Source organism: Ranitomeya imitator, chromosome 2 (assembly GCF_032444005.1).
Source record: "Ranitomeya imitator isolate aRanImi1 chromosome 2, aRanImi1.pri, whole genome shotgun sequence".
In the NCBI taxonomy this organism is placed as follows: Eukaryota; Metazoa; Chordata; class Amphibia; order Anura; family Dendrobatidae; genus Ranitomeya; species Ranitomeya imitator.
The window spans coordinates 373688849-373712622 of NC_091283.1; the positions used below are offsets into that span (position 1 = coordinate 373688849).

At 43.5% G+C, this 23774-nt stretch overlaps 2 protein-coding genes across 2 annotated transcripts; both read right to left on the reverse strand.

The window, feature by feature from the left end:
- Positions 1 to 2710: 2710 nt before the first annotated feature.
- LOC138663989 (zinc finger protein 300-like) lies at positions 2711 to 16004 on the reverse strand. The gene is made up of 2 exons (XM_069750386.1): positions 15865 to 16004; positions 2711 to 4030 (listed from the first exon to the last, which is right to left on the reverse strand). Exon 2 carries the CDS (start codon positions 3996 to 3998, stop codon positions 2850 to 2852), a length of 1149 nt encoding a protein of 382 aa, XP_069606487.1. The 5' UTR covers positions 3999 to 4030; positions 15865 to 16004; the 3' UTR covers positions 2711 to 2849.
- A 16-nt stretch (positions 16005 to 16020) lies between these two features.
- On the reverse strand, positions 16021 to 20273 carry LOC138663990 (gastrula zinc finger protein XlCGF66.1-like). The gene is made up of 5 exons (XM_069750387.1): positions 20235 to 20273; positions 16860 to 17009; positions 16554 to 16733; positions 16347 to 16470; positions 16021 to 16263 (listed from the first exon to the last, which is right to left on the reverse strand). The coding sequence occupies exons 1-5, from the start codon at positions 20259 to 20261 to the stop codon at positions 16142 to 16144; spliced, it is 603 nt and encodes a 200-aa protein (XP_069606488.1). The 5' UTR covers positions 20262 to 20273; the 3' UTR covers positions 16021 to 16141.
- Positions 20274 to 23774: the final 3501 nt, after the last annotated feature.

A 23774-nucleotide genomic window follows, 5' to 3' on the forward strand; every position in this document is an offset into this window, starting at 1 on the left:
TAAAATATGGTAAATCAGTTTGTTATTTTACAGTGAACTAAGCCTAAGACTTTAACTACCCGGATATTAACTGGGAAACAGAAACCTGTGAAACCCATAAAGGCAACAGGTTTCTGCTAATAACCAAGAAAAATTATCTTTCACAATTGGTGCAGAATCCAACCAGAGGAGCAGCACTTTTAGACCTAATACTATCTAATAGACCTGACAGAATAACAAATCTGCAGGTGGTCGGGCATCTAGGAAATAGCGACCACAATATTGTACAGTTTCACCTGTCTTTCACTAGGGGGACTTGTCAGGGAGTCACAAAAACATTGAACTTTAGGAAGGCAAAGTTTGAACAGCTTAGAGATGCCCTTAATCTGGTAGACTGGGACAATATCCTCAGAAATGAGAATACAGATAATAAATGGGAAATGTTTAAGAACATCCTAAATAGGCAGTGTAAGCGGTTTATACCTTGTGGGAATAAAAGGACTAGAAATAGGAAAAACCCAATGTGGCTAAACAAAGAAGTAAGACAGGCAATTAACAGTAAAAAGAAAGCATTTGCACTACTAAAGCAGGATGGCACCATTGAAGCTCTAAAAAACTATAGGGAGAAAAATACTTTATCTAAAAAACTAATTAAAGCTGCCAAAAAGGAAACAGAGAAGCACATTGCTAAGGAGAGTAAAACTAATCCCAAACTGTTCTTCAACTATATCAATAGTAAAAGAATAAAAACTGAAAATGTAGGCCCCTTAAAAAATAGTGAGGAAAGAATGGTTGTAGATGACGAGGAAAAAGCTAACATATTAAACACCTTCTTCTCCACGGTATTCACGGTGGAAAATGAAATGCTAGGTGAAATCCCAAGAAACAATGAAAACCCTATATTAAGGGTCACCAATCTAACCCAAGAAGAGGTGTGAAACCGGCTAAATAAGATTAAAATAGATAAATCTCCGGGTCCGGATGGCATACACCCACGAGTACTAAGAGAACTAAGTAATGTAATAGATAAACCATTATTTCTTATTTTTAGTGACTCTATAGCGACAGGGTCTGTTCCGCAGGACTGGCGCATAGCAAATGTGGTGCCAATATTCAAAAAGGGCTCTAAAAGTGAACCTGGAAATTATAGGCCAGTAAGTCTAACCTCTATTGTTGGTAAAATATTTGAAGGGTTTCTGAGGGATGTTATTCTGGATTATCTCAATGAGAATAACTGTTTAACTCCATATCAGCATGGGTTTATGAGAAATCGCTCCTGTCAAACCAATCTAATCAGTTTTTATGAAGAGGTAAGCTATAGGCTGGACCACGGTGAGTCATTGGACGTGGTATATCTCGATTTTTCCAAAGCGTTTGATACCGTGCCGCACAAGAGGTTGGTACACAAAATGAGAATGCTTGGTCTGGGGGAAAATGTGTGTAAATGGGTTAGTAACTGGCTTAGTGATAGAAAGCAGAGGGTGGTTATAAATGGTATAGTCTCTAACTGGGTCGCTGTGACCAGTGGGGTACCGCAGGGGTCAGTATTGGGACCTGTTCTCTTCAACATATTCATTAATGATCTGGTAGAAGGTTTACACAGTAAAATATCGATATTTGCAGATGATACAAAACTATGTAAAGCAGTTAATACAAGAGAAGATAGTATTCTGCTACAGATGGATCTGGATAAGTTGGAAACTTGGGCTGAAAGGTGGCAGATGAGGTTTAACAATGATAAATGTAAGGTTATACACATGGGAAGAGGGAATCAATATCACCATTACACACTGAACGGGAAACCACTGGGTAAATCTGACAGGGAGAAGGACTTGGGGATCCTAGTTAATGATAAACTTACCTGGAGCAGCCAGTGCCAGGCAGCAGCTGCCAAGGCAAACAGGATCATGGGGTGCATTAAAAGAGGTCTGGATACACATGATGAGAGCATTATACTGCCTCTGTACAAATCCCTAGTTAGACCGCACATGGAGTACTGTGTCCAGTTTTGGGCACCGGTGCTCAGGAAGGATATAATGGAACTAGAGAGATTACAAAGGAGGGCAACAAAATTAATAAAGGGGATGGGAGAACTACAATACCCAGATAGATTAGCGAAATTAGGATTATTTAGTCTAGAAAAAAGACGAATGAGGGGCGATCTAATAACCATGTATAAGTATATAAGGGGACAATACAAATATCTCGCTGAGGATGTTTATACCAAGGAAGGTGACGGGCACAAGGGGGCATTCTTTGCGTCTGGAGGAGAGAAGGTTTTTCCACTAACATAGAAGAGGATTCTTTACTGTTAGGGCAGTGAGAATCTGGAATTGCTTGCCTGAGGAGGTGGTGATGGCGAACTCAGTCGAGGGGTTCAAGAGAGGCCTGGATGTCTTCCTGGAGCAGAACAATATTGTATCATACAATTATTAGGTTCTGTAGAAGGACGTAGATCTGGGTATTTATTATGATGGAATATAGGCTGAACTGGATGGACAAATGTCTTTTTTCGGCCTTACTAACTATGTTACTATGTTACTATGAAGAAAAGTTTTCTGAAATAGGACATCTTTGCCATTATGTCCCATTTAACAGGTATGGGTCAATATTGTGTTCATTTTATCTCTGTCTGCCATTTATACATCTAAATAATGTTTAATCAAATGTATAGGAAAGTGCTGTAGGGCATATTCCATCTGGGGTAATAATTCTGATAATAGCATCAAGTGCATTGTACACTTACCCTAACAAGATTTGATTTTTAGTTAAACCATATCTCAAATTTTCAACTTGAAAATGGCTTCACTCCCATGTGATTTTTCATTTACATAGTAAGATGTAATTTTCCTGTATTGCATTTCCCACATTCAGAATATAAATTTTACTATTTCCATGTGTGAATGTTCTGATGTGTTACAAGTTCTCTCATGTCTAACAAGAATGGATCTTTGGTTAAAACATCTTCCACATTGTGAACATGAAAATGGTTTCTCCCCTGTGTGAACTCTCTCGTGTTTAATAAAGTGTGATTTTTCTGTAAAACATTTCCCACATTGAGAACATGAATATGGTTTCTCCCCTGTGTGAATTCTTGTATGCCTAACTAGATGTGATTTCTGGCTAAAACAATTCCCACATTCAGAACAAGAAAATGGCTTCTCCCCTGTGTGAATTCTCTGATGTGTAACAAGCTCTGATTTATGTGTAAAACATTTCCCACATTCCAAACATGAAAATGGTTTCTCTCCTGTGTGACATCTCTCATGTCTAACAAGACTGGATTTTTGGTTAAAACATTTCACACATTGTGAACATGAAAACGGCTTCTCTCCTGTGTGAATTATCTCATGTTTATTTAGATGTGATTTCTCTGTAAAACATTTGCCACATTCTGAACATGAATATGGCTTTTCCCCTGTGTGAATTCTCTGATGTATAGCAAGTTTTGAACTAACTGTAAAACATTTCCCACATTCCAAACAAGCATATGGCTTCTCCATTGTGTGAATTTTCTGATGTATAACAAGTTTTGAACTAGTTGTAAAACATTTCTCACATTCAGGACATGAATATGAAGTCTCCTGTGTGTGGGTTTGATGCTTAACAAAATTTGATTTGCGTGTAAAACATTTCCTGCATTCTAAGCATAAAAATCGTTTGTTTTCTGAATGCATATTCTGATGTCTAAAAAGATTTGATTTACGGTTAAAACATTTCCCACATTCTGTGCATGAAAATGGCTTCTCTCCTTTGGAACATCTCATATATGTAACAAGACTTGATTTATCGATAAAACATTTGCCACATTTTCTACATGAAAGTGTCTTTTCCACTGTGTAATACTTTTGATGTTGAGCATCCCTCCCGTGACTTTTGTTTTTCTTAACAGCTTGCGATGAATCAAAAGTTAAGACTTGTTTAGTAGGTTCAAGTGATACATCTTCTGGATTGATAGCATGCTCTTCATAAATATTATGTGTGTTTACATGGTCTTCTGTTGTAAAATCTGTTGACATTGCACATCCCTCTGAGCTCCAGATACAGTCGCCTGCCAAAATTAAAACTGATGCTTTATTTTGTTAATTTTGGATAAAATAGCCTTAATATCATGTAGATATTTTATAAGAATTCTACATAAAATTCACATATAAAGCAAGTCATGTAGTAAAGTTCAATTCAAACTAGTGAAGCTTTCAATTGGATGATACTGACCCTGATACCCACACATTCCTAGTTCAATCAAGTGAGCATGTGTTGTCAGTGGAGAAAAGTGAGTTAACCGCTGTCATACAACTTATGTGGCACTTTAGCTCTCTTGAAAACATAAGGATTTGGCATGTTTAGATTCGTTACCCTGATCCTTCTTTTTCCTGACAACTTTTGTTTTAGTAAAGTTAGGACACCTCAATTTACATTAGATGGTCGTCAGGTCAAATTTAAATGAGTGGTTCTGCAAATTTTAATCTATTGTGTGCAAGCAAATTAAGAAGGGCCATTCAACTTTATAGGAGTGATAAAAAAGCGAAATGGACATTAACCCCTTAGTGACGGAGCCAAATTTTTTAAATCTGACCAGTGTCACTTTATGTGGTAATAACTCTGGAATGCTTCAACAAATCCCAGTGATTTTGAGACTGTTTTTTCAGGACACATTATACTTTATGATAATGGTAAATTTAGGTCGATATGTTTTGTTTTCATTTATAAAAAATATCAGAAATTTGAGAAAAATGTTAAAAAATAGCAATTTTCTCCAGTCACCTTCCACGACAGCGGTACTGGAGGATGTCTCCCCGCCCTAATGGGGGACAGGAAACACAAAGAGGTTAAATACCCTCCCCTTCCTGCCACCTCCAGTGTTTTTCCTGTCCCCTATGGGGCATGAAGAGGTCCTGCGGTAGTGCTGCCTTGGCCGGCGATCGGAGCACTCGAGATCTTACCTAGCCGGGCAGCCTGGGTCGGGATGTTCCTCCTCCCTGCGGCGCTGCTCCCGTCTCCCCACTTGGTGTGGACTCGGGACCCTTCCTCCGCTCCTCCCGCGCTCCTTCGGGAGTAAAGCGGAGCGGTATGGTGCGGCCGGGGTCCCCGCGCGGCTCCCCGGCATTCCTCCTCTCCTGCATGGCCGGAAATGGTGGACGCACAAACCGGAAGTACCCGAACTTCCGGTTCACGGCATGTGCGTTCCAGCGGTGGAACGCACGCGCGTCGGAAAGCAATTCTGATGGGGCATGGCGGTTCTCTCCCCTATGCCTGGGACCGGGAGGAGGAGCACACGATTGGACGCAGCTTCCACGGTATTTAACCCTGGAAGTCACCTCCAGGTAAGGCCCCCTGTCTGACTGACTGGACTTCAGTACTGACTGACCATGGAAGGTGACAGACCTATCTCTGCTTCTGCCGAGCCCTGCGTCCTCCCTCCTACCGTGAGTAGCGGGTTAAGGTCCCTTTATCCCTGTATTCCTTAGGGTGCTATATACTTAGTCCTCCTTCTCTCTCTTTTAGGGAGATAAGGCCTCTGCCCCTAGGAAGGACAGATCTTCCAAGACAAAATCGGAAGATCGGAAATGTGGTGTTTGTGCATCAAGGCTTCCTTCTTCTTACAAGAAGAAACTGTGCCAGCCCTGCACTGATGAAATTTTACGCTCAGAACAGCCATCCTTGTTTGAGAGCATTAAATCCCTCATTAAACAGGAAGTTCAGTCCTCAGTATCGGCCCTTTCCCAGTCTCTGTTACCTCCGCCACCTCCCCCTAAAAAAAGGAAGATGGCTACGGTTACGTCTGATTCAGATTCTGGTGAAATTCGTTCCTCCGGTTCGGAGGATTTGTGGGAGAATGAGGGCTCCACTTCCACCCCCAAAGAGGAGAGTAAGAAATACTATTTTTCCTCGGAAGACATACATGAGTTAATTAGTATGGTCAGGGGGACAATGGGCGTTGAGGAAGAGGAGGAGAAACCATCAGTGCAGGATGAGATGTTCGGTGGGTTAAAGCCAAAGAAATTAAAGAGGTACAGAGTCTCATTCTTCATGAATGGGAATCGCCCGAAAAGGGACTTACTGTTCCCTCTGAGCTAAAGAATCGTTTCTCTCTCGATGGAGACGTTTCCCTGTGGGATACCCCTAAGGTAGATGTGCAGGTCTCTAGAGTCTCAAAAAAGACAACCCTTCCCTTCGAGGATGCTTCCCAACTCAGAGACCCTATGGATCGCAAGATGGAGAGCTTGCTAAGAAAATCCTGGGAGACTTCCACCAATCTCCTTAAAACAAATATTGCGTCCACCAGCGTGGCTAGATCCCTATTTCGTTGGCTCCGCACACTTGAAGACCACCTTACCCAGGGAACATCTAGGGAAGTAATCTTAGATTTCCTCCCGCTTCTCCAGAAAGCTACAGGCTTCCTAGCGATGCTTCGGCAGAGTCCGTTAGAGTAGCTGCCAAATCTGCAGTTCTCTCTAATTCAGCCAGAAGAGCTCTATGGCTAAAGTCTTGGAGTGGGGACATAACGTCCAAAACAAAGCTCTGTGCCATTCCCTTTCAGGACCGCTATCTGTTCGGGCAGGCCCTAGACGATATTCTGGAAAAAGCAACGGACAAGAAGAAAGCGCATCCGGAACAGAGGAATCCGAAGAAACGTTTTTTTCGTCCCTCAAAAGAACAACCCTTCCAGCGAGAGTTCAAAGGGAAGGGCAAATCAGGACGCTGGAGCTATCCTAAAGGGGGGAAAGGTAGGAACATCCTGGTTCCCCAGTCCCAGCAGACCGCGGATAAGCAGTGACTACGCCCAGGGCGTTGGGGGTCGTCTCTCGAGCTTCATCAACCAGTGGAGTTCCATTTCGTCGAACCAATGGGTACTCGACACTATTCAGAATGGACTAAAATTAGAGTTCGAGAGCCCTCCCCCTCATCACATAAGGATAACCTCATTGCAGAGTCTCAGCCCTCAGGGCGCATTCCTTTGCGGACTTCAAGAGTTACTCCAGGAAGGAGTAATTTCCCCAGTACCTCAACAAGAAAGAGGCAGAGGACACTATTCCCATCTGTTTCTGATCAAGAAACCTTCAGGAAAACACCGAATAATAATCAACTTGAAACCCCTGAATCGAGTAATAACCTACAGGAGGTTCAAGATGGAGTCGGTCAAAACAGCGATCCCTCTGATAGGACAGGACTGGGCGATGGCTACAGTGGATCTGAGGGACGCTTATTACCACGTCCCAATCCATCCAGAATTCCGGAAGTACCTAAGATTCGCAATATCTCAGGAGCAAGGGATAGTACACTACCAGTTCAACTCCCTTCCCTTCGGAATCGCCTCAGCTCCCAGGGTCTTTACAAAGATCATGACAGAAGCCATTATATTCATCCGTCTTCAGGGGATCTGCATAGTACCCTATCTAGACGATCTACTCATTGTCGCTCCTTCAGTTTCCCGCCTCAGGGCGGACTTATCAAAATCTCTAGAAATACTAAAGTCGTTGGGGTGGATCCCCAATCTAGAGAAATCGGACCTACTTCCCTCCAGGAGGAAGAAGTTCCTAGGGGTCCTTCTGGACTCGGAGTTGAGGAAATCCTTTCTGCCCAGAGAACGTCAACTCGATCTGGTACAGAAGATAACAGCATTCAGAACCCTGAAGACTCCAACTCTACGACAATCCATGTCTATTCTGGGATCTCTAACATCTTGTATCCAGATGGTATCTTGGGCCCAAGCCCACACGAGAGTCCTCCAAACCCATGTCCTATCATCTTAAGACGGACAGCAGAGTTCTCTTTCCAAAAGGATTTCCCTCCCCAATCATGTCAGGACATCCCTGACATGGTGGCTACGGCTGCGGAACCTCCAACGGGGGGTCAGTTGGGACCAGATCCCGCTAAAGACACTCACTTCGGACGCCAGTCAAAGGGGATGGGGTGCTATAGTCGATGGAACCCATTTCCAGGGCACCTGGGCTCCAGACATCAGAGCAAGCTCTTCGAACGTCAGAGAACTGAAGGCAGTGGAAGAGGCGTTAAAAGCCGCATCCTTTATTGTTCAGGGACACCATGTCAGGATATATTCCGACAATATGACCACGGTAGCATACCTTCGTCATCAGGGAGGCACAAGATTCAAGAAATTAAAAACCTTAGCCTCAAACATTTTTTTCTGGGCAGAGAGGCACCTCCTCTCTATTTCGGCAGTTCACCTGAAAGGGTCAGCCAATACCCAGGCGGATTTCCTGAGCAGAAAGGATGTACATCCAAGGGAATGGTGTCTGGACCAGGAGGTCTTCCTCTCCCTGATTTCCAGATGGGGGATTCCGGAAGTGGACCTTTTTGCCAACAGTCAGAATGCCAAGCTGCAAACTTATTTCTCCCTGAATATGGCAGACAGAGCACTGGGCATGGATGCGTTCTCTCACCCGTGGAGGTTCAACCTCGTCTATGCTTTTCCTCCGATTCCATTGCTGTCGCGCTGCGGAATATGTTGGCGCTATATAAATAAAATTATTATTTAATTATTATTATTGCTGTCAAAAACTCTACAGAAGATTCGATCGGAGCGAGTTACGGCGATTCTAATCGCGCCAACATGGCCGGGGAGAAGTTGGTACAGCGCCATGTTAGACATGGCTCAAGAAGGTCCAGTATATCTACCCCAGAAGGAGAATCTTCTTCATCAAGGACCTTTGCTGCATCCAAACCTTCACAGGTTAAATCTTTCAGCATGGCTTCTGAGGCCAAAATACTAAAGGCAAGAGGCCTCTCGGATGAAGTAATTCATACTCTCCAAAGCAGTAGAAAACCCGTGACGAATGCCATTTATGCCAAGATATGGAAGAAGTTTTCCTCATGGTATCTTCCAGATATTCCAGACCCATTTCATCCTAATATTGCCAAGATTCTGGACTTCTTGCAAAAAGGTCTAGAGTTGGATCTTAGGCCCAATACCTTGAAAGTACAAATTTCAGCACTTAGCTCCTATTTTGACCAAGAACTAGCCAAACATCGGTGGATCAGGCGTTTTATAACTTCATCAAGTAGAATCCGTCCCAGAGTTCTCAACAATACTCCTCCTTGGGACCTTAATTTGGTCCTTAATAGTCTAACTCGGGACCCTTTCGAACCTTTATCTCAATCTTCATTAAAGGTTCTTACCCTGAAAACGGTCTTTAAGTGGCTATTACCTCTGCCAGACGGATAGGAGAACTACATGCCCTATCCATACAAGAACCTTACTTGAGGGTAACATCGGATAGTATAATCCTTAGTCTAGACCCTACCTTCTTACCTAAAGTAACATCAGACTTTCATAGAGGTCAGGACATAGTGTTGCCCTCATTCTACCCGGATCCTTCTAATGTGAGAGAAGAGTCCTTCCACACTCTGGATGTCCGCAGAGTGGTTCTATATTATCTTTCACAAACAGAGAGTTGGAGGATTGATCAAAATCTCTTCATTCAACTCTCCGGAAAGAACAAAGGAAGAAAGGCGACAAAAAATACTATCGCCAACTGGATTAAACAAGCCATATCTCTGGCATACTCATCCCAGAATCTAACACCTCCTCCATCGCTAAAGGCCCATTCTACACGGTCGGTGTCAACATCATGGGCAGAGAGAGGTGATGTTTCTACGGAGCAGATTTGTAGAGCTGCCACCTGGTCATCAGTACATACGTTCACCAGGCACTACAGGCTTGATTTCAACCGGGATTTAACTTTCGGCAGAACAGTTCTGCAGGCGGTTGTCCCCCCCTAGAAATAATTTGTTGGTACTACTCCAGTACTGCTGTCGTGGAAGGTGACTGGAGAAAATAGAATTATTCTTACCATTAATTCGGTTTCTAGGAACCTTCCACGACAGCACTAATTTCCCTCCCTATCTGATAATTTAATTGGATGATTCCTGCACTTAAGTGGTAACTATACATACTACTGTGTCCAGAAAAAACACTGGAGGTGGCAGGAAGGGGAGGGTATTTAACCTCTTTGTGTTTCCTGTCCCCCATTAGGGCCAGGAGACATCCTCCAGTACCGCTGTCGTGGAAGGTTCCTAGAAACCGAATTAACGGTAAGAATAATTCTATTTTTAAACTTTGGATGATTATCCCTTTAATCTAGATAGTCATACCACAGCAAAATATTAATAAATAACATTTCCCACATGTCTGCTTTACATCAGCATCATTTGTAAAATGTTATTTTATTTTGTTAGCATTTTAGGAGGTTTAAAAATGTAGCAGTAATTTTTCATTTTTTCAATAAAATTTACAAAATTTATTTTTTTAGAACTTATCCATATTTGAAGTTCCTTTAGGGGTTCCATATATTGGGAAACCCCCAAAAGTTATACCATTTTAAAAACAGCACCTCCTGACATAATGAAAACTGCTGTCAGGTAGTTTATTAACCCTTCAGGTGCTTTTCAGGAATTAATGCAAAGTGGTATGACAGAAATGAAAAAGTGTATTTTTACCACGTAAATGCCGCTAACTTCTAAACAGATTACTACAGCCGACAGACTCTAAGGTCACTAGTTGGTCATGAATTGCCATGGCAAATATCAGGACCACAAACTCGTGGAAAGAAGAAGCCCCCACACTCTGTTAACCATTTATAATGATGTAGTCACTATTGACAGCAGCATCTAAGGGGTTAAACAGATTTGGACGGTGCAAACACTGATCGTGGCTGATGCAGAAAGTTGTCAGCTATAGCGTATAGCCGACAGCTGCTGGATTGTCACCTGTATAGGGAGGCTATTCTCTTATATCTCAGGTCAGTTAAAAGACGTATTGGCTGTCATTAAGGGGTTAAAACCCTCTGCACAGGGTTGTAATTATAGTAGAAAGCGAAATTCCAGCAAAATGATCCTTTACACCAGGCCTGCGCAACATATGGCCCCCCAAAGGGTTTATTGTGTCCCACAGGAACTGAGAAACATCGCTCACTTCTTCCTATATTAAAATGCATTTGCATCTTTCAAATACGAATACTTTTGCAACACTTGGGTGTTGAGTCTGAAGCAGTGTCCCGGCTTAATGAGGTCAGCTACTGCAAACATCATCACACTGCTTCTGGCGCCGCAGAGGCAAAGGACACGGAAGGCACCAGTAAGCACACCATGGAGGAGCTGCAGATGCTACCATTTTATATGAAAGGGCAGAGGAGGGGAGGATTGACGTTACTGCGAGGGCACATTTTGTGGAAATTATGGAGGCTTGTGAAAGGGTGCACAGTATAGCGAGGAGCAGTGGGATGGGGCACACTTGATGGCAGTGTTAGAAAGGGGCAGTTTGGAGCGCTATTTTGGAGATGGACAGTGTAAAAGGACATTATGGGGTAGAGCAATGTTGGAGGAATATTATACTGAGGGGCTGTGTGGGAGGATATTTTGGAGAGGGGCAATGTGGGTAAGGATAATATACAGTGAGCAGTGTAGGGGGTATATTATAAAGCAGGGCAATGTGGGGAGACATTATAGAGAGGGGCAGTGTGGGAGGGATATTTTGTGCAGGAAGCACAGTGAAAGATATTTATTCTGGGGCACAGCATGTAAGATACTTTTATTTTTAAGGGCACCTTGTCTGGAAGTGCTGAAGACAGGCAAATTTTGGGCATGATCTCATCTTGGCGTCAATACTACATGGAGACAAAAGGGATAGGAACGACTTCAAATCAGAGAAGATGTCGCCTATAAGATACCTGGATGTAAAAACATTTTGTGATGTTGACTACGCCTCATCAGTACTGGCGTTCCTGTAAGTCAGATGATGGCTTGGTAACAACCGAATGATGACTGTGACAACAACTCCCAGTATCTCCTTATCAGCTAAGGACACACTTGGAGTTGTAAGTTCAAGAGATTTCTAATTGTATATGGGGATGACCTGACATTGCAATAGATTGCTGTACTAAGCTGGGTGATGTATACATGTACTGACGGTGGTTCTGGAATTGCATTCCTGTATTGATGCTGATTCTGTTGTTGCATTCATCTACAGTGGTTCTGGCACTGCATTCATGTACTGACAGCGCTCCTGGTGCAGCATTCATGTACTGACGGTGGTTCTGATGCTGCATTCATCTACTTACAGTGGTTCTTCTACTGCATTAATGTACTGATAGTTGTTCTGGCGCAGCATTCATATAGTGAAGATAGATCTGGCGCTGAAATCCTATACCGACGGTGGTTCTGATGCGGCATTCATGTACTGATGGTGGTTCTGGTGCTCCAAAAACTCAGTTTTCACTTGGATTTATTTGGGAGCAGAAACTCTCCAAATCCTCAAAACTTGATTCTGGTGTTCAGTTAATGTACAGATGATGGTTCTAGTGATGTATTCATGTAAGTACCCCTATAAAAAAATTTGTGGCCTTTGGGATTGATTCAGTATGGCAATGTGGCCCTTGAACGAAAAAATGTTGTTCACAGTTCCTTTAGACACATACACTTTGCAGACACAAGGCAATGATTGAAAACTGTATGAAACATGTATGTTTTTCTTCTATGGTGGTGGAAAGCTTTTTTTCTACATGGATTTTAATTTATAAAAAACACAACATGAAGAGCAGACTCACCAAAACCTTGTCAGATGACAAATGCACTCACAGGGTGCAGCAGGCCCCTGATAATAAATGCTACAGCAGCACAGGTGCAAGTTACTGATGACAGCAACCACCCACTCGCCCAAACATTAGAGGGGTTGGCTGCCTAGTAGCAAAAATGCACACAGGTAAGGCTTGCATAAGACACTATTCACACAGATAAATGTGATGCACAGTGTCTGAACAACCTATGGATCTCGCCCATAGTATTAGCAGGCGGGCCGTCCAGCACTATATATATACATGCAACACACAAGGAACAACATAAAGGGGCCCTGTTGCACCCTGCAAAAAGATGATAAAAAGTGCAAAAAAGATGAAAAATTAAATAATGCATATAATACATTAGATGAGGAATTACCGTATATACTCGAGTATAAGCCGAGATTTTCAGCCCAAATTTTTGGGCTGAAAGTGCCCCTCTCGGCTTATACTCGAGTCACGGTCGGCGGCAGGGTCGGCGGGTGAGGGGGAGAGGGCGCTGAGGCATACTTACCTGCTTCCGGGGCTCCTGGCGCTGTCCCTGCAGACCCACGGTCTCCGGGTGCCGCAGCTCTTCCCCTGTTCAGCGGTCACGTGGGGCCGCTCATTAAAGTAATGAATATGGACTCCACTCCCATAGGGATGGAGCCGCATATTCATTTCTCTAATGAGAGGCAACGGTGACCGGTAAAAGAGGAAGAGGCTGCGGCACCGAAGACCAGCTGTCCGGGGGAAGGAGCGGGACGCCGGGAGCAGGTAAGTATTACATATTCACCTGTCCACGTTCCACACGCCGGGCGCCGCTCTGTCTTCGCGTCCTCTTGCAGTGACTGTTCAGGTCAGAGGGCGTGATGACGTATAGTGTGCGCGCCACCCTCTGCCTGATCAGTCAGTGCAGAGAGACGCCGAGACGGGACGCTGAGGAGCTGCAAGCAAGAGAGGTGAGTATGGCATTTTTTTTTATTGCAGCAGCAGCAGCAATGGCACAGCTTTCTATGGTACATCTATGGGGCAATAATGAACGGTGCAGAGCACTATATGGCACAGCTATGGGGCAATAATGAACGGTGCAGAACACTATATGGCACAGCTATGGGGCAATAATGAACGGTGCAGAGCACTATATGGCACAGCTATGGGGCAATAATGAACGGTGCAGAGCACTATATGGCACAGCTATGGGGCAATAATGAACGGTGCAGAGCACTATATGGCACAGCTATGGGGCAATAATGAACGGTGCAGAACACTGTATGGCACAGCTATGGGGCAATAATGAACGGTGCAGAGCACTATATGGCACAGCTATGGGGCAATAATGAACGGTGCAGAGCACTATATGGCACAGCTATGGGGCAATAATGAACGGTGCAGAGCACTATATGGCACAGCTATGGGGCAATAATGAACGGTGCAGAGCACTATATGGCACAGCTATGGGGCAATAATGAACGGTGCAGAACACTATATGGCACAGCTATGGGGCAATAATGAACGGTGCAGAGCACGATATGGCACAGCTATGGGGCAATAATGAACGGTGCAGAGCACTATATGGCACAGCTATGGGGCAATAATGAACGGTGCAGAGCACTATATGGCACAGCTATGGGGCCATAATGAACGGTATGGAGCATCTATTTTTATTTTTGAAATTCACCGGTAGCTGCTGCATTTTCCACCCTAGGCTTATACTCGAGTCAATAAGTTTTCCCAGTTTTTTGTGGCAAAATTAGGGGGGTCGGCCTATACTCGGGTCGGCTTATACTCGAGTATATACGGTAGTTACAATTTTGGCCAAAATGCATAAGATCGCAACCCAATGTCAAGGGTCCTCATAAACTTGCGAGTCCTACTCTAATATCAAAAACAACTAACACAGAAAAATTCAAAAAAATACAACATGAAGAGCAAATTCACCAAAACTTGTCAGATGACAAATGCACTCGCAGGGTGCAGCAGGCCCCTGATAATAAACTACTACTAGGCAGCCAACCCCTCTAATGTTTGCTCTCATCAGTGGCTTGCACCTGTGCTGCTTTAGCATTTATTATCAGGGGCCTGCTGCACTCTGTGAGTGCATTTGTCATCTGACAAGGTTTTGGTGAGTTTGCTCTTCATGTTGTGTTTTTTTTAATTTTTCTATGTTAGTTGTTTTCGGATTTTTTTCTGTCCAGCCGCTTCACTGATGCCTCCATCTTGTGCCAGTCATTACACTGGCTACCCATTCGCTACAGGGTCCAGTATAAACTCATCTCTCTCACCCACAAAGCTCTCCACAGTTCTGCACCGCCTTATATCTCCTCTCTCATCTCCGTATATCGCCCTACACATGCCCTCCATTCTACAAATGACCTAAGACTAACATCCCCCATAATCCGAACCTCACACCTCCGTCTCCGACTTCTCTCGTGCTGCGCCAGCTATCTGGAATGCACTTCCCCAGACGATCAGACTAATACTTAGCCCCGACCTATTCAAGCGTGCTTTAAAAACCCATCTCTTAAAAACAAGCCTACCACATCAACTACTCAGTAAACTAACTTTGTCCTGTTCCCTCCTTCCAAATATTATCTGCATGTGAAGCTGCACCCTACTACTCATCTGTCTCCACACCCTCCATGCACATGATAACTGCACTTGATACTTGACTATTGCACTTAAACACACGGGCTGATGACCGGATCATGCAGCTTTATATGAAAATCCATATTTATTATAATTGCCAGACCTGAAATAACAAGCACTTTTCACCTATTGTGTTCCCCCATTTCCTTGTAGATTGTAAGCTTGCGAGCAGGGACCTCACCCCTAATGTCACTGTTTGAATTGTCTTAACTTGTATTGAATTTATTGTCTTTACATGTCCCCGCTTAATTGTAAAGTGCTGCATAATATGTTGCCGCTATATAAATAAAAATTATTATTATTATTATACCAATAAAAGTGTTTTTTAAAGAATCCTTTTGCTGGAATTTCACATTCTTCTGGATTTTGCAGTACTTCAAGTCTCCATGCAATTGGTATCCTTATCCTGTAGGTGAGATGACTTCCCTTTCTGTTGTAACTATAGTAGGTGCAGGGGATGCAATTGCACCCAGACCCTGGAGACTAGGGGGACCCTAAAGGTCCCTTTGGCCTATATGGACTATCACTATTAAAGTCCATGATAGTTGGGGACCCTGTTGAAGATTTTGCATTGAGGCCCATGAGCTGCAAGTTACACCACTATATTCGTGTCCTATACATTTGTCACTAAATCAAAATCAGACATGTTTATGTAAATATAGCCTCAATGGTTACTACTCACCAATGTAGTTATCTGTAGGAATCTCCTCTTTACACTGCTCATCACCTCTCACATATGTCTCTGTAGTATTAATATGGGTCAGATCTTTACCCTGAAACAAATATTGTACAAGTTACAAACAGATGAAGTAGTCAAATCTATGATCAGCTCTAATCCTGCCATCTCCACCGTTCTCATTACACAAGTATAAAACATATAATACTGGTGGATAAAACAGGACTGAACACAAGACCTTCACAGCCATCTACACAGCCATCTACACAACATAGGGGAGATCTCATGACACCTTCTCTCCATCTATCTGATGTTCCTGAGAAACAATAGGATTTTCTTCTGAACAGTTCTGTGGAAGAAGAAGATGGGGACATCTCTCTGGTGTTGTCTTCTTACTTAATATAACTGTAAGAAACACATACAGGGACTGAATTTATTCTTTCCATACAGATAATTATAGGTCGTGTGTATTTAGTCCTGTCTATTACCTGGTGATGTGAGGGGCTGGGGAACCTCCATCATGACGTCCTTGTACAGATCTTTGTGTCCTTCTAAATACTCCCACTCCTCCATGGAGAAATAGATGGCGACATCCTGACACCTTATAGGAACCTGACACATACAATGATACCATCATCACCCCGATCTCTTCATAGCGTTACTGTATAATTTCCCAGCATTCCAAACAGTGTCACCTCTGCAGTCAGCAGCTCAATCATCTTGTAGGTGAGTTCTAGGATGTTCTGGTCATCGATGTCCTCATGTATCGGAAGGTGAGGTGGAGGTCCCATGATTGGGCTCAGGGGTCTTCCCCATCCCTCAGACACAGGGGCCTGACAGCGCTCACTAGAGATTTTCTTCACTAATGTGTAATTCTGGTTATGGAGACACATTAATAAAAATCACTACAGACATTTCCAGAGTCCTCACCTCTACAGTTCTGTCAATCTTCTATTCAAATAGATCAGAATGGCATAAATTGACGTCATGCAATCTCTCACCTCTCCAGTAAGCCGGAAGAGGATTTCTAGGGTGAGATGTAACATCTTTTCCACCATCTTGTCCCTGTCCCTATCCATCTTTGACGGGTCAATCATGAAAATTCTCTTATATAGAAGATCTCCACTGAGATGATCCGATATTGAAGGTGCCTGAATGGGAGGAATGTGAGCTGTGACAACATCATAAAGATCCTATTTTACAACAACAACAATAGGGGAAACATATGAGGTGATAGAACATGTAGATGTGGTATATCATGTGACACTACAGATACGGAAGTGAATGGTTGCAGAATACCATTTTAACTCTTAATATTTAGACCTTGTGTTTTGGCTAATTAAATCTAACTGTTGTTATTTGTTCATTATTTGTTCATAGTTTGTTGTCTTTAAAATAAAACTTTGCTTTTACTCTTCTAAACACTGAAATTTTAACAACAAGATGGAATACTCTTGAAATTATAGAAATCACTGGATGAATAGACATATTAATGATATTCAAATAATGTAAAAATAGGAACAAAATTTTCACAACATCTGAATTTAATTAGTATCGAGTATGAGCACCACAAGTAGAAATCCCCAGACTGTTTTACCACACTGAATGTACTTGGGAAAATTATGAAGATCCACTGCTGGCAGTTCCCTTTGCAATTGCCGACCAATGATGTCCCAGGCATGGTTGATGGAAAACAAGTCCAGAGACACTGTAAGCCATTCTAGCACTTTTAAGCCATGCAGGCTGCTTATAATAGCATGAGCAACATGGTGAAGTTGAGTTGGAAAGTGCCTCCTGGGACACTTTGTAAAAATGGCTACACCATTCGTTCCACGAACTAATCATTTTATCGCTGAGCTGTTATTGTAGTTTTAATCAAAAGCCATCATAATTGTTGTGACTTTATTATCATTGGCTTCAATTAAATAGTTAACTGGAACATAAAGTTTTGATAACTTCTTGATGTACACAACTGATAGAGACATACCCCAAGCGACTTGCAGCTGTAATCGCAGCAAAAGGTGGTGCAACAAAGTATTAAGTTAAAGGGGCCAAATAATATTGCACGCCCTACTTTTCAGTTTTTGAATTTCCACAAAAATTTAAAATAAGCAATACGTTTTGTTCAACTTCACAATTGTGTTCCACTTGTTGATTCTTCACCAAAAATTTACATTGGTATCTTTATGTTTGAAGCATGATATGTGGGAAAAGGTTGAAAAGTTCAAGGGAGCCAAATACTTTCGCATGGCACTGTATGTGTCTGTACCGACTAAAACTTGTGTAGAAAAGCAGCAGGACATAAGAAACCATCATCATCATATTATGAGATATTAGACTTTCAATTCAAACAACACAAATAAGGATTATCTCAACGTAGTCTATTAGAAGGCAGTCCTCTTTTATCCGCCCTTTCCCCTGGACTTCCCCGATCTCTTCTCATCTTCTGATTCCAGACCAATGGTGGTGTTGGTGCAAACAGTAAAGGAGCATTCCAGTCCTCAATCTTCATGACCTGCAATCCCATAGCTTCAAAAAAAGCTGGAAGGCTTTCTAAGGAGCATAGCATTGCTGAAATTCCTTCCCTGCAAGCTGTTAAAGCAAAGGAGAAACCCCAGAGATCTTTCAAAATGGACAACAAGGTTTGAGGAGCTTTCTTTTCTGTAGGGTAAAAAGGGACAGATCCAGAAACAGCTGGACCACAGTGCCTGAATATGAAATCTCTTTCTGCAGCCTAGCCTTTGCCATGATCCTTTCCTTAGTGTCATAGTCATGAAGACAGCAGATGATATCTGGTGGATATGGGGGTCGACCCCTTAGGTTGCAGGGCACGGTGAGCTCTGTCAAATTTAACTGGCGTTGATGGAGGATCTCCCAATACAGCATTAAAGATCTCCTGGAGAATTGATTTGGGATTATCTTGCTTATTAGATTCCGGAATGCCCTCACCCGGATATTGCATCCCCTCCCCCAATTATCCAGATCTTCCAGTTGCCCTCGTAGTTCTCTGACAGTCTTTTGTTGTCAAGTGGATAACCGATGCAATTCAGCAACATGGGATCTGGTGGTATCATGTTGCCCCTCCTGAGAGTCTATGCGGCCAGCGAGATGCTGTAAGTCCTGTCTCACATAGGCAATCTCAAACCTACAGGTCTCATTGGCCTCTGCAATTAAGAATTTAAAATCACCCTTGGAAGGAAATTGTGCAAGAAGTCTTTTCCAGGTTGATAAAGGAGGAGCACTCATTTGACCCTCTCCTTCCTCAGAGGACTCCCCTGTGTAATCACTCCAGACCAGAAATCTTAGGGGGATCTTTCAGGGAAGCCATGCCTTCTCCATCCCTTTCAGATCTAATTTTTTTCAGAGAGGTCTTTGTAACCTTGAGGGGCAGAGGAGACCCTTCCTGATACTGCAGAAGGGGGAGAGGCACCCATCCACATCATCTTGTAGTGAGACGCCATCTTGTGAAGCTCTTAGCCCATGAGAGACCTGCTCCCTCTGCTCATCTTGAGCCTGCTGCTGCTGAGTATATCCGTCATGGATATACTAGCTGGGAGAGCTCCAGAGATCCTCTCCTCCTGTTCCTCTCAGTGCGGCATCTCCCTCACACTTTGCGGTCTCCTCGTCCTCGCGGCAATATGGCACCCAGACTGCCACACTTGCCAGCTCGCGCATGAGAAAAGCATCGGGAGACGTCGCGGGGGGGAATTGGTTGGCATGCAATGCTCGCGCTTGTGCCAGAGTCTTCATCCTCCTGGGACCCATCGGTGCAGCATGAAAAGAGTCGGTACAGATACTCTATAGCTGTTATAGCCAGACCTGGCAGGAGATCTTCCAACTCACGTCCAATCAGCCCATCACAGAATAAGTGAAGAAATGAAATCTGCGCTCTGATCGGTTACTATGGGAAATGAAAAAGTATTCTTTTAATGTGATGAGGTGACAATTTTATTACATGGAAATTTCCCTCATGGTATAAAACCCACAATCCTCCTATAATAATGTGATGAGTTCTTATATTCTCCATATTCTGCCCCACAGTCTCCTCCTCCAGGATCAGTGTCCTCAGCACAGGACCGACGCCACAGACATTTCATGGGAAATCCCTTTATTCTAAACTATTACACCCGAAATTAGGGAAATTACAGTTTCTCCATTTCTCCAGATTTCTATGGGGAGAAAAACGCGACATTTCCATTCCCTGTAATCTCCACCACCTGTCCCCAAACCAGAGCGCCCTCCCCTGTATACATGAGCACAGCCAGCGTTCTATTACTGTACATATACACATGGCAGAGCTGGGGGCACTATCTCCGGGAATGGAGGGGTTACTGCCCCCTGCCCCCGCCCAGTAATGGGGAATCTCCAGCACCTACCTCCACCTGCAGAGCCGCACACCACATATATGGCTGTTCTGTGCGCACAGGACCTGTGATGAGGTCACAGGAGGGGAGGAGTCAGGGGTCACATGATCAGGGGCCTCAGTGTATGCAGGACTCTGCTGTGCTGGTTGTCATGGTGCTGGATGAGGGGAAGTTTATGTGTGGGGTCAGGAGGGGTTTACAGGGTGGGAGGAGCAGAGCCGTGTGTGTACGAGGTGTGCGGAGCAGAGCCGTGTGTGTACGAGGTGTACGGAGCGGAGCCACGTGTGTACGAGGTGTACGGAGCAGAGCCGTGTGTGTACGAGGTGTACGGAGCAGAGCTGTGTGTGTACGAGGTGTACGGAGCAGAGCCGTGTGTGTACGAGGTGTACGGAGCAGAGCCGTGTGTGTACGAGGTGTACGGAGTGGAGCCGTGTGTGTACGAGGTGTGCGGAGCAGAGCCGTGTGTGTACGAGGTGTACGGAGCGGAGCCGTGTGTGTACGAGGTGTACGGAGCGGAGCCGTGTGTGTACGAGGTGTACGGAGCAGAGCCGTGTGTGTACGAGGTGTACGGAGAGGAGCCGTGTGTGTACGAGGTGTGCGGAGCAGAGCCGTGTGTGTACGAGGTGTACGGAGCAGAGCCGTGTGTGTACGAGGTGTACGGAGTGGAGCCGTGTGTGTACGAGGTGTGCGGAGCAGAGCCGTGTGTGTACGAGGTGTACGGAGAGGAGCCGTGTGTGTACGAGGTGTATGGCGCAGAGCCGCGTGTGTACGAGGTGTACGGAGCAGAGCCGTGTGTACGAGGTGTACGGAGCGGAGCCGCGTGTGTACGAGGTGTACGGAGCGGAGCCGTGTGTACGAGGTGTACGGAGCGGAGCCGTGTGTGTACGATGTGTAAGAAGTGGAGCCGTGTGTGTACGAGGTGTATGGCGCAGAGCCGCGTGTGTACGAGGTGTACGGAGCAGAGCCGTGTGTGTACGAGGTGTACGGAGCAGAGCCGTGTGTGTACGAGGTGTACGGAGCAGAGCCGTGTGTATGAGGTGTACGTAGCGGAGCCGTGTGTGTAGGAGGTGTACGGAGCAGAGCCATGTGTGTGACATGTACGGAGAGGAGCCGTGTGTATGTGTAATAGTACTGTATCTGTAATACGTATGTTGCAGAACATATGTATGTAATCGACTTGTATGAAGACTGGTGTATAATGTGCGACTGGTGTAAGAACATGTTTCTGCACCGTCATATATCTTCACAATAATTTTGTTTTGTCAGGAAGTACTTATCAATTTCGTTTTCTGAAGCATACATATAGGGTCGGTGGTGGCCTCCACATTTGGTTTCACACTCCTCTCTTTGATGTTTTTACTTGGACCTTGATCCTTCCTGTTCTTCACATTTGTAGCCCCAAACCCAGGAGAGGTAAATCTATTCGTGTAGATTGCCAATTACAGAGGTCGCCTTTCTGTTGGCAGATGGGCTCACACAATTTAGCAAAATGCATGTTAACTACCTAAATATTATAAATATTGCTTATTAGTAGAATTTCCAGAACAGTAGGTGCTAGAGAGCTGAAACCTTCCGAAGTGACTGATTTACCTTTTTTATGTGTCAAATTTGTGTCACATTGGTCCAGTTGTTTGCCCATAAATTAATATTTTCCTTTATAATTTTTTTTTTGCAGATATATGTTGAAAACGGTATGTCGTAGAGTGTTGAAATCTGATGTAAAACCTGAAGCGTCTGAATTATGTGATAAATTTGTAGCATTTTAGCATGGTCATTTGGCTGTAAATTAATATTTGCTTCTTTCATATTTTTGTCCAATATGTGCAGAATGGTAGATCCAAGGGAAGTGAAACCCACTGTGAAACAACACACACACATACTGTGACAAAGTCACTGGCAAAGTACTGGTGGGGAGATACAGTAAGTATCACTGCAGTTGTTAGCTTCAGTCATATGAACCTAGGAAAAAGCTCTAGCACACTAGGTGCTGAGAGGGGTTAAGTGCCCATTTTTTGGTCTAGGTTAAGTGAACATCTGTAGAGTGGGTGGAGTCCATACACAGCCTTCTGGCTCATTCAGTGTTGGATGTGTCTGGAGGTGCAAACTCTAGAGCTGTATTTTCATAAGGAAAGCTGAACTTTTTTGTTCGTTCCTGAGCGGGCGGATCCCCGCAGCAACACTGACTGAGCCACACATTGTTTTTGATTTCCCATTAGGCCACAAAGGCCTTGTTTATTTTGTTAACATTGCACTGGTTTATGCAGTACCTCAATAAACCAGTGGAAGATTTAACCCTTTAGTGACCAAGCCAATTTGGACCTTAATGAACAGGCCAATTTTTTTAAACTTAACCAGTTTCACTTTATGAGGTATTAACTCTAGAACTCTTCAATGGTTCCCAGTTATTCTGAGATCATTTTTTTGTGTGACATAGTGTACTTCATAATTGTGATAAAATTTGTTCCACAAGTCTACTTTACATCAGCACAATTTTTGAAATATTTTTTTTGTTAGGCAGTTAGAAGGGTTAAAAGTTGATCAGCAATTTCTCTAACAAAGTTTATAAAACCATTATTTAGGGTCCACATCACATTTGAAGCGACTTGGGGGTGGGGGGCCTATAGGAAAGAAAATAGCAAAAACGCCCCCCAAGTAACACCATTTTGGAGACTAGATCCCCTCAAGGAATGTATCTTGATGTGTGATGAGCACCTTCAACCCCCAGGTGCTTCACAGACGTTTAAAATGTAGAGCTGTGAAAATTACAACAAAAAAAACAAACATTTTTCCCACAATAATGTATTTTTAGCATCAATATTTTTTATTTTTACAAGCTTAACAGGAGAAAATGGGGCCCAACATTTGTTTTGCAACTTCTCCTGAGTACACCAATACCCCATCTGTGGGGGAAAAGTACAGTTTGAGCGCACGGCAGGGCTCGGAAGGGAAGGAATGGTGTTTTGGAATGCATACTTTGATGGAATGGTCTACGGGCGTCATGTCGCATTTGGAGAGCCTCTGATGTGCCTAAACAGAAAAAGAAACACAAGTTACCCCATTTTGGAAACTATACCCCTCAAAGATTTTATCCAGGGCTATAGTGAGCCTTTTGAACCCACAGGTACTACACAGAATTAGATAACATTAGTTTGTATTTTCATATTTCAAATGTTATTGTATTTTTTTCAAAAATGTTGTTTTAGTGCCAAATATGTCATTTTCACAATGAATAATAGAAGAAAACAAACCCCATAATTTTTTACGCAATTTCATCCAATACTCCATATGGTCAAAAACTTCTGTTTATGTACATGGCAGAGCTGGGAAAGGAAAGAGTGCCATTTGTCTGGAATAGATTGTGAATGCCATGTCGCATTTGGAGAGCTCGACATGTGAAAACAGAAGTAATCCTCCCCACAAGTTACCTCATTTTGGAAACTAGACCCCTTGAGGAATTCAACTAGTCGTGTACTAAGCATTTTTAACCTACAGGTTATTCTCAAAACTTTATAACATTTAGATATGAGAACAAAAAATTACATTATTTCCACT